Source organism: Nylanderia fulva, unplaced genomic scaffold, assembly GCF_048542155.1.
Source record: "Nylanderia fulva isolate GAGA-0341 unplaced genomic scaffold, ASM4854215v1 Scaffold58, whole genome shotgun sequence".
Lineage (NCBI taxonomy): Eukaryota > Metazoa > Arthropoda > Insecta > Hymenoptera > Formicidae > Nylanderia > Nylanderia fulva.
Window position 1 is genome coordinate 815,793 of NW_028190676.1, and position 11,940 is coordinate 827,732.

At 26.2% G+C, this 11,940-nt stretch overlaps 1 protein-coding gene across 3 annotated transcripts; it reads left to right on the forward strand.

The window, feature by feature from the left end:
* The first annotated feature begins 804 nt into the window (after nt 1-804).
* LOC114931330 (venom serine protease 34-like) lies at nt 805-9,358 on the forward strand. Of its 3 annotated transcripts, XM_085487582.1 has the most exons (9): nt 805-906; nt 3,523-3,558; nt 4,944-5,158; nt 6,378-6,587; nt 6,682-6,880; nt 8,451-8,645; nt 8,716-8,867; nt 8,986-9,142; nt 9,235-9,358. In XM_085487582.1, exons 1-9 carry the CDS (start codon nt 897-899, stop codon nt 9,258-9,260), a joined length of 1,200 nt encoding a protein of 399 aa, XP_085343708.1. In that variant the 5' UTR covers nt 805-896; the 3' UTR covers nt 9,261-9,358. The 3 variants fall into 3 exon arrangements, with proteins under 3 accessions (XP_085343708.1, XP_029159143.1, XP_029159144.1); XM_029303310.1 differs by lacking the exon at nt 3,523-3,558; XM_029303311.1 differs by lacking the exons at nt 805-906; nt 3,523-3,558 and adding an exon at nt 919-993.
* The last annotated feature ends 2,582 nt before the right edge of the window (nt 9,359-11,940 follow it).

Here is an 11,940-nt window from a genome sequence, read left to right on the forward strand (position 1 = left end):
TATAATAAAAATATATTTTTTTAGTTATTACCTCATCAATTTTATCATATATGTCAAAGTATATGTAAAAAAAGTATGTGCTCTATTTTTATGTCACATCTGCGAGATAAGATATCATTATTGACTTTTTAATGTGTTTCAACAATAATTCATTTCAATATTAATTACAATAAATCAACTCTACTTTATTTAATTAAGAACAAGAATATATTTTATAATTTTTTTAAGAAACAGCCATCCTATAAATTAGCGAACTAATTATTGACATATCCTTTGAGATTAAATGAATTAAGTTAATTTTTGCTTGTTTTAGAAAATTTTGTTTTATTTTATTTTTATTATAACTTTATATTTTCTAATACATTATATATATGTTAATAATTAAATCTAATATTAAACATCAATTAACGTCTATTTCAGATTAAATAAAGAATGAGATCTTGAATTGTAAGTTTTTTGATTCATAGTAAAAAATTGCAATAATTACATTTTTTTATTATAAAAAAAGGATTTTAAATTAATCGTCAAAGTATATGTCAATAATTTCAATAATATAGCATTAATTTAATAATATGTAATTATGCTTTAAGTTTTTTAAATTTTAATTTTTAATATATTAACAACTAAACCACTTAAAATATTTTGAATATACATGTTTTATCAAATTTAGGATTACATTAATGCCATTTTGAAAATATTCGCCTTTGAAATAAATCTGCTTTGCAAAGTATAATTAACTGTAAGATAAGGTACCTGAGATATCAGGATTTAGGTGTATTTTATCTTTGTGTTGGAATAAAAGCAGACACTTCTACTATGTAGCGCGTAGTTGTCTGTCAGAAATAAGTTAAACAAGTTAAATTTTTAAAGTGCCAGAATATTTTGACAGATATACCATGCAAGCAGGTAATACAAACTGTGTATAAGAAAATGTGCATATACATAGTATATCTCGAAATAATTGCATTTAAGTAATTACAGAAAAAATTACAAGTACGTACTAACAATAAGTCAATAATTAAGCAATTAATCAATTCTTTTTACAATTTGTAAGTAAACTTTTAAATAAATTTTTAAAAAAATATTAGAAATCTTGAAATTTAATGTAAAATATTAGTTATAAAAATAATAATAAACTATTAGTAAACTATATAATAGCTGAAATTGATAGCAACTATAACAATAAAATTATTATATGTAAAGAAAAATTTAACTAGCATAAAAGTATAATATGTGTAATCAATTTGTCTATAACTAATTGCTCTAATGTAAATTTAAGAATTTATAAACAATTTATAAAAAATTTAAAATTTATTCGTAAATTTATTCTAATTATTGTTATACTAGCTTTTCGGACCGCGCTTTGCGCGGTCCTCATATAGTCTATATTAAATCCGTTTTAACACAAAAAATTAATTCTTTTTTTGTATTACCGCGAACTACTTCTACATTTGTTGTTCGACTTTCACGAAATTTATACCAAAATAAATGTTTAAATTTTTTTGTGGATGACTACTATGTTATCTATTTCTTTCTCCCAGATATTTTATTTTCTTTTTTTAAGACACGCTTTCTCTCTCTCTCACTCTAAAACACACGCGCTCCCTCTCTCTCTCTTTAAGACACATGCTCTCTCTCTCCTTATCTCTCTCCCTCCCTCTTTCTTTAAGACACACGCTCTCTCTCTCTCTCTCTCTCTCTCTCTCTCTCTCTCTCTCTCTCTCTCTCTGTGTGTATGTGTGTGGGGTTTTTTAAGTTTACGCTTTCACCTACGCATCCACCCACACAATCGCATATTTATGAACGGATTTTTTAAAAAATTGGTACCAAAATGTTGCAAATTTTTGGCGACGATGTGGTTTTTTCAAGTGTTACACCTCCACCCACACGCATGCGCATTTATGGACCAATTTTCACGAAATTAGTACCAAAATGTTGCAAATTTTTCTGAGAAAGCTGCTGTGTGGTTTTTTTAAGTTTTATCCCACCCACGCATGCATCCACGCATTCACACATTTATTCACATACTTTTTTGAAAAGTTTGTAGTTAAATTTTGTTGGAGATGGCTACTATGATTTTAACAAATTTTTATCATCCTATTCATCCACCCACGCACCCATGCACCCATTTGCATACGCATTTATTGACTTGGTCACACCAAGAAGTAATTTTTAAAAAATTTGTGTACGTATTTGTGATTATGTGTGCAATTCGTGTAAATAAACCTTTAATTTGTATGCAATTTTCACGAAATTAGTACCAAAATGTTGCAAATTTTTGCAATCACAAACATGTACACAAATTTATTTAAAATTACTTATTGGTGTGACCAAGTCAATAAATGCGTATGCACATGGGTGCATGGGTGCGTGGGTGGATGAATAGGATGATAAAAATTTGTTAAAATCATAGTAGCCATCCCCAACAAAATTTGAGTACAAATTTCGAAAAAGTCTGTGAATAAATGTGTGAATGCGTGGGTGAATGCGTGGGTGGGATAAAACTTTAAAAAACCACACAGCAGCTTTCTCAAAAAAATTTGCAACATTTTTGTACCAATTTCGTAAAAATATTGGTCCATAAATGCGCACGCGCGTGGATGAATGCGTGGGTGGAGGTGTAACAATTGAAAAAATCACATCGTCGCCATCTTCAAAAAATTTGCAACATTTTGGTACCAATTTTAAAAAAATCGGTTTATAAATATACGATTGCGTGGGTGGGTGCGTGGGTGGAGGCGTAAACTTAAAAAAATAAAACACCAGCTTTGTCAGAAAAATTTGCAACATTTTGGTACTAATTTCGTGAAAATTGGTCATAAATGCGCATGCGCGTGGGTGGGTGCGTGGGTGGAGGTGTAACACTTGAAAAAACCGCATCGTCGCCATCTCCAAAAAATTTGCAACATTTTTGTACCAATTTCGTAAAAATATTGGTCCATCAATGCGCACGCGCGTGGATGATTGCGTGGGTGGAGGCGTAAACTTAAAAAAATAAAACACCAGTTTCCTCAGAAAAATTTGCAACATTTTGGTACTAATTTCGTGAAAATTGGTCCATAAATGCGCATGCGTGTGGGTGGATGCGTGGGTGGATGCGTGGGTGGAGGTGTTACACTTAAAAAAACCGCATCGTCGCTATCTCCAAAAATTTTGCAACATTTTGATACCATGTGTTCAGAAATATTGCAAAAAAAAAATTTTTTCGCAAAAACATACCCTCCTCTGAAGAAAAAAAATAAAAATAAAAAAATTAAAAAAAAAACCCACAGCAGCCACCCCCGAAAAATTTGCAACATTTTGGTACCAATTTCGAGACAATCGGTCCACAAATGCGGAAGTAGTTCGGGCACAGACAGACAGACAGACAGACGGACGGTGCTTATATATATAGATTAAATTAATCCCTCTCTCTCTTTCTCTCTCTCTCTCTCTCTCTCTCTCTCCCTCTCCCTCCTCAATATTATATATAATAATATAATATTATAAATAAATATTATATAATATAATCATTTTTTGCAGTAAAACAGAAAGCTCGATGGGCAAGAGCCGGAAGAGGTACCAATTTAAAAAAAATCGGTTCATAAATATACGATTGCGTGGGTGGGTGCGTGGGTGGAGGGGTAAACTTAAAAAAATAAACCAGTAGTTTTCTCAAAAAAATTTGCAACATTTTGGTACTAATTTCGTGAAAATTGGTCCATAAATGCGCATGCGCGTGGGTGGATGCGTGGGTGGGTGCGTGGGTGGGGGTGTAACACTTAAAAAAACCGCATCGTCGTTATCTCCAAAAAAATTTGCAACATTTTGATACCATGTGTTCAGAAATATTGCAAAAAAAGATTAAACATACCCTCCTCTGTAGAAAAAAAAAAAATTAAAAAATTAAAAAAAAAACCCCACAGCAGCCACCCCCAAAAAATTTGCAACATTTTGGTAACAGTTTCACGAATATCGGTCCACAAATGCGGAAGTAGTTCGCGTACATACATACAGACAGACGGTGCTTATATATATAGATAATATTTTGTGTCTACACTGAATTAACAAAAAAAATCCTTTCTAAAAATTTGTCTTAAATAAAAAATGCATGCCAATAAACTATAATATTATATAATAAATTCTATCTTTATTTGTTATTAATATGTTTTACAAATAGCTTTAAGAATGATCTATTATATATTGTAGATCTATTATATAGATTTTCAATGTTTCAATGTTTGATCTATTATATAGATCTATTATATAGATTTTCAATGTTTCAATGTTTGATCTATTATATAGATTTTCAATGTTCTTTTTATATAAATTTGCACAATTTACAAAAATTAAAATTATATCTATATTATTACGTGACATATTTAATATATTTACATTTTTTCAATATATTTTATATTATATATTTGAATATATACTATATGTATATTACAAATTATATACTATACATATAATTAATGTATACTTTATATTAATTTGTTTATTTTATTTATATATCTAACCTAAAATATTTTATATATCTAACCTTTTCATTATTTATATAAAATATTTATTATCATGTATTATTAAAAAAAATCAGATATTCTTATATATCTTTTTTATACTATTTTGTTATTGTTTTCTAAAAATCGAAAGATAAAAATTTCGAATATTATAAATAAATTATGCTATTTTTATAGAAGGAAATACTAGAATATTATATTTTGTCAAAAAATATAATATTCTGACAATAATTTCTATATAAAATATTTCATATGCTACTTTTAATACATATTTAAAGTTTATTAACATAATGTCAATAAACTTCAAATATGTTTTAAGTAGCAAATGAAATATTATATATATATATATATATATATATATATTTATATATATATATATATATATTATATAGTATTTTATATGTTATATAGTGTAATAAAAAATCTTAATTATCTTACGATTAGTCAAGGATTTATTTGGCTTCCTGCTGTCTCTCTCAATGCTAAATGTGATTATATCCGCCTGCAACTACTTTCAAAATTTAGAAGCTGGGCAAACATATTATGTATATAATCCTGGTTTTCCTTATAAATATGAAAGGGAAAGTCATTGCACGTGGACAATGCAAAGTCGCTATGTTACTAAAATAAATTGCAGTGTTAATATGCCAGCGTTTAATGTAAGTTATAAATAATAAATACTTTGTTCAAAATTTATTCTATGTACTTGGAATAAATTATTTTCAAGCATAACACAATTTAACAGAAAATAATTTTTGGCCATATTTAATATGATTTTGGCCTCAAAAATATTTTCATTAATGTCACAATTTACAAATTTGTAAAATTATAAAAAAATAATTTTATATTTAACTACAAAATATAACTATATAGTATATAAATAAACAAATCTTCACGACCCAACTGGCATAAAAATATCTTTATTGTTACTAAGACATGTTATTAAATTATATAGTATATATTATATAATATATATTAAATACAATATGTAACGTCTTAGAACAATTTTACATATATTTCCTGTTTTAAATTAAAAACTTTTGAAACTTTTAGCACTGAAGAGTTTTGTTACAAAGATTAATATATATTTTAATAAAATTTTTATCATCAAATATGTTTTTTATTTTTTACACCAATTGTGATTATTATTTTATTTGATATTAATTATTTACTATATGCCCGCCATATTGGGTCCACTGTATAATATTCAATAATTTACACTTATTGTTAGCAACTTATTTAATATATAAATTTTTACAAAAATTTGAAAATGTTGATATTTCTCATATTAATGTCGTTATTTTAAATATAATTTATTTTATAATTATATTTTTTTTCATTTAATAATATAAAAAAATTTTTTAGTTTAAATAAATTATTGAAATATATTTGACAGATTGTCTTTGTGATTTCCAATGGCTTAATACAATTTTTCTGTAGTAGGTAATATTTAATAATGAAAATCTTATTAATTTTAATATTTTCAGAAAGTTCCATTTAAAGACTAAAAAATTTAATGTATTTAATTTGGAATGTTATAAAACTTTTCCAATGCATCATAAGTTGTAATAATATAATAAAATATTAAATGTTGTTTTTTACTATTTAACATCAAAATCAAACTTATTATATATATTAGCATTAAAACCTGTATTTATAGTATTATAAAATACAAGAAATAGTTCTTTTTCTTTTTGCTTTTTTTTAATAGAAAATAAATATAAAACTATATAACGTATCAATTTAATTAAAATACACAAATACAATATATAAATAATTACAATATTATACTTACTAGAAATAAGACGAAAAAAATTAATATATTTTTATTAATATTTTACTAATTATTGTAATATAAATTATTATTTTATTTTATAGAATGATTGTACTCAAGATAGTCTTTCTATCCAATTTAGTGGAGGAAATGCACAGAAATATTGTGGTTACGGTACACTCGTTCTTGAAGGAATAAATCCAATTATAAAATTAAATCCATCATATTACACGCAAGGAGGCACATTTTTATGCGAAATTCGAACAGAAAAACCGTTTGATAAAAACAATTGCAAATGTGGTTGGAAAAAAGTAGTAAGTAAATAATGTACCTCGCAAAATAATATTTATTAATAGATTAGTTATTTATAAGTATTATTTATTTTATATAATTCATATTATTATTTAGACTAAAATAGTAGGCGGAACGGAAACTGGGATAAATGAATATCCTATGATGTGTGGACTCGTTGATAGTACTATGAAAATGATATATTGTGGTTGTACTATAATATCTCAACAATACGTAGTAACAGCAGCTCATTGTGTAGAAGATAGAGATACCTCTAGAATCGGCGTTGTTGTTGGCGAACACGATGTAACAATAGGTAATTATTAAAATAACTAATTAATATATTTAAAATAAGTCAAATTTATCAGACAAATATTCACATATGATTACAATATAATATCGCTTTAAAAAATTATAATTTTTCTTGTATCTGTTATAAATTAATTTATAACAGATACAACATAATTATAACTTAACGTAATAAAATATTTGCTATAATGCATATCTGTAAAGAGAAGGAGAAAAATGACTTTTTTTATATATTGTATTATATTAAATCATTATATACTCGCGTATTCATTTTTTATTACAAAAAATGTATTTTTTTTGCAAATGCGATGCTTCATTTTTTATTTAAAATGTCTTAGCATTATTGTTTAATCTTTTGTGATACAATTTTTAAAAACATATTTTGCTAAAATTTAATATAAATTAAGGGTTTTTGCGATCGCTAATTAAAAAACAAATCTGAAGTCAAAATTTAAAAATTTAAAATGGAAATATGGCTCCTTTAATACGACTGCTTTTAAAAAAAATTTAATTATGACTTATAAATAGCTGAAATTTTAAACATTACAATTTTTTAGGCTTTTAATATTTTAAATTTGCAATCAAAATTTCTATAAAATCTATAAAATCAAGAAAACTGGTTAATTAAGATGCAGATGCGATAAAAAGTTTGCGCAGTTCTTTTCTGCTAATGAAATTAATTAGATAAATGGCGTACGTTTTGATTTCTTGATTGAGCCATATTCAACAATACGTAGAGTGGTTTAAAAGTTTGGAAACGGTCGAATATCTCATAAACAATGCAGTTTGGAAAAGATGTTCCAAATAAAAGTTGTAGAGTTTAAAAATATCTATTTAACATATCTTATCACTTTGATCTTGGATGACGTTGCTAAGGCGAGATTATTTAAAATTTTTTTATATAAATCAATTCCTCCCACTATTTTGCACAAAAAGTTATAAAAATAGTATTAAAATGTGAATAATTTAGAAGATATTTTGTACCTTAATTTGACATAATCTTACATAAACTATGAAATAATATCGCAAAATATTTCTTTTTCGATGTGATCTTACTTCAAAACTTTTACATATAAAATAATGAGAGGAATCGATTGGTGTAAAGAAAACACATAGTTTTCAAGAAAAGTATGATGTCAAAATTGTAACTAACAGCTACATATTTTCTTGAAAACTTTGTTTTCTTTAGAAAAAACACATTAATGCGTAATTCTCCACTCTCTACGAGTTTGTTATATCAATTTTGTGATATTTTATTTTGTTTTCTATTTTATATACATATATAAGGTAAGGTGTTTATTATAAAGTATGTATTTTTTTCGTCTATGAGAAAAAGATCAAAGTAATTGAATCTATGCATATTTATTAGTCTTCTTGTACATATAAATTCTGCGGAATTATATATTTTTCCAGGAATGCAAGATCTATTAGATACAATCATTGTAAAAATCGACACATTGTCTTTTAAAAATATGTTATTAAAATTTCATTAAAAATTAATAAAACTTTTAAAAATTAATTTTACATAAATTAATTTTATAAATTAATAAACTTGAACAATATCAATTTATGAATAGGTAGCGAGACCAAGGCAACTAAATTGTTCCGTGTTAGCAAATGCATAATGCATTCTTATTACAATGAAATTCATAACGACATAGCTGTTTGTAAGATTATTGGTACTATAGAATATAGTGCTGAAGTTGGCCCAGTCTGCTTACCATTTCAACGTAAACGAGACACATTTGGAGGTGCTATTGTTGATGTGTTGGGTTAGTATTTGTTATTTTTACAATTATGGATTATTATTAACTATTTTCTAATTCTATTTTCAACCGCCAGGCTGGGGTTTATTAGGATTTGCCGGCGTCAAATCGACTACGTTACAAAAAGTAAAATTAAATGTAATAAATCTCATGCAATGCAAATACTATTATCCTAAAATAACTGATAACAATATATGTACTTATGCTTCGGGGAAGGATTCTTGTCAGGTAAAAAAACAATTTTTTAAATAATTATTATAATATAAAAGTGCAAAACTGTAGTATTTATTCAAGAACAATAGTAAAAGTATTTCAAAGATATAATGATTCCTTTCTTTTACCACAGATGGACAGTGGCGGACCTGCCTTATGGGAAAATCCTATCACACATAAGCTTGTATTAGTCGGTATTATATCTGCTGGTATTGGTTGTGGTTCAAATGTACCTGGTATTGAAACACGTACAGGAGCTTTTGTTGATTGGATAGTATCTGTAACACCTGGTAAGAATTGGCAGAAAAAGATGAATTAGAGTAATATGATAATTTTATTACTAGAACAAAATTGTAATTTATTTATTGTACTTTTATTGTAGGTGTACAATATTGCACAGCAGAATGAGTTTTGCATGATACTGAAAAAGAAAGATTTATAAAATTTTGGATTTGTATCACCGTTTTTTGTTCGCGAGTTTTGCAAAATAAATATTTTGAAATATATTTGTAAATATTAATAATGTATGTATATTCAAAAAAAAATTATGGTAAAATATTTATAATAAGTAGTAATTCCTTTTTTCCGTCAGTGATTAATAAAATTAATCAAATAATTTTTAACAACCCAATTGGCATAAAAAATATCTTTATTGTTGGTTAGACATCAAATAAAATTAAGGACGACGTTTTGACCTTTGTTTTGGGTCATTATCAAGTCTAAAAATTACAAACAAAAAATTTTTGTTTGTAAAGTCTAAAAATTACAAACAAAACATTTTTGTTTGTATTTTTTAGACTTGATAAGGACCCAAAACAAGGGTCGAAACGTCGTCCTTAATTTTATTTGATGTTTAACCAACAATAAAGATATTTTTTATGCCAGTTAGGTCGTTAAAAATTATTTGATTTAAAAATATTTATTTTATTAATTACAACTAATAATTGTCTTCTTCTTTTTTATTAACTTGATTAGGCTTCTACGCAGAATTTGCCTATACACCAGTTAATGTTATTTAAAATATTAGTAAATTAAAGATTACATATATTAGTTTTTTTGTAAAAGTATAAAATACTTTAAAGATTTTAGTGCAGTTGTGAAACACAATGTTTTTAATATTTAATTATATCAAAAGATTTACTCAGAATAAGGAGGAAATGAGAGTATTTGATTGGTTTTTATGATTTGGACAATGAAAGAATACCCAGCCAGAAATGAATGATCAAATCGACGTCGAATCAACATCGATTGGACGGCGATTTACCCGATCGACGTCGATTCAACGATGAATTGACATCGATTCAACGACGAATTGACGTTGATTCAATATCATTTCAGGCTGGGTATGTGATTAAGGTCTTGATATGCAAAGCTACAAGAACATTCAAAAGAGTTAACAATGTTTTTCTCCCAAAGATGAAAATAAATCGTGATATGATGAGATTAAGCCTTGATATCGTGATCGATCGTGTTAAGCCTTCTTTAATTTCAGTGTATCATTGAGGGAAAAAAGAAGTTTCAATCTTTGTAAAGTATCTTTCTGTAAATCTTTGTGAAGACTTTCTGTATGTAAAATATCTGCATCAATATATAGTTGTTTCTTGAATAAAGATTGCTGCAGTTTACTTAGATGTTACCTAGATTGGTAATTTATACCTAAAGAAGGAATTAGGAAAATGCAAGGATTCCTTTGCCAGAGAATCAACTTACCTGGAATATCGAGGATCTACATTAACGTAAGATCTACATTCTTATAGAAGAAGATTCTTGATCTGTAATATGGTGAAATAAGCATCGTATATTATATATTAGTTAAGGGTCGGCAGGCGACATGGTGGAGAGGCCTATCGGCCGGCCGGGAATTACGGATTCTTATTTTCCAGATATTAGCGAAAATATTGAATGAATCTTATTAAATTTAGGATATTCTTAATCAGTAAGCTCATTTGTAGTCCTCTAAAGAGCTATTATATGAAAAAAAGATAAAAATAAAAATTTTTAATAAACTTGGGGGAATGCACAGCTAGGAACGGGTAAGGTTGGGTTAGCCGCGAGTCCGTATTTTATTTATTATAAATTTTTAAGAGCGAAAATGTAAAATCCGGCCTTTTAGAGGACTGCTTTATTATATAAAGAATATATTAAAAAAAAATTCACGAAGTTATGTCACTTATTTTATGAAATATCTGGACGATAAGATTCTCACTAGATTCATAAGGAGCAGGGGAAATTTCTGTGGTAACATGCTGACTGCTTGACAAGGAGAGAGCATCATTCCATCTTTGTCTCTCTTACATCGCATATGTAGTAGCGTCCATGTAGGTACAAACACTAATACGTGAGCACACGGATGCAAATATTGAGAGATAATGTCAGCAAAAAGGCTATCATATTATTTTTATTTTTTTGTATATGTATGCATATGTAAATAAAGAACAAAAATAAAAACTATTTTAAGATGACATTTTATAATTAATTTTCTATATGTATTTGCATTTTATTAATATGTATTACATTTTTGATATGTTTTTAATTTATAATTTATATAAACATAAGTATGAAATAAAAATTGAAATAGTTCTGAAAATAAGTATATTAATGATAAAATTATTCAAAACAATAAAAAAATTAAATTTAATATTTTTTAGTGTTTGTACCTACATGGACGCTACTACATATGCGATGTAAGAGAGACAAAGATGGAATGATGCTCTCTCCTTGTCAAGCAGTATTAAAAGCCATATTAAAAGCTCTAGCTTCATTCAATTAATAATCCAATATAATAATCAACAATTATTTTTATATAATATATAGTATTTTTAAATATTTTTAAATATTTAAAAATATTTTTTTTAAGATTAATTGAGGAAAAGAATATTTTAAATATAAAAAAATATTTTAAATATTTTTTTTCAATTAATTTTTAAAACAAATTTTTAAAAATATTTTTATATATTCAAATATTTATTATATTATATAAAAATTATTGTGAATTATACTCATTGGAGTAATAATTATTGATTGAAGCTTGTTATGGCACAAACTGAACATCTTGTACATTGTCTGTATAATATTTTACTTATTTATA

Coding starts and splice junctions, on each gene's coding strand:
- LOC114931330 (XM_085487582.1), top strand. Junction 3,559..4,943: donor ATGGGCAAGAGCCGGAAGAG/GTACCAATTTAA, acceptor TCTTACGATTAG/TCAAGGATTTATTTGGCTTC. Junction 9,143..9,234: donor GATAGTATCTGTAACACCTG/GTAAGAATTGGC, acceptor CTTTTATTGTAG/GTGTACAATATTGCACAGCA.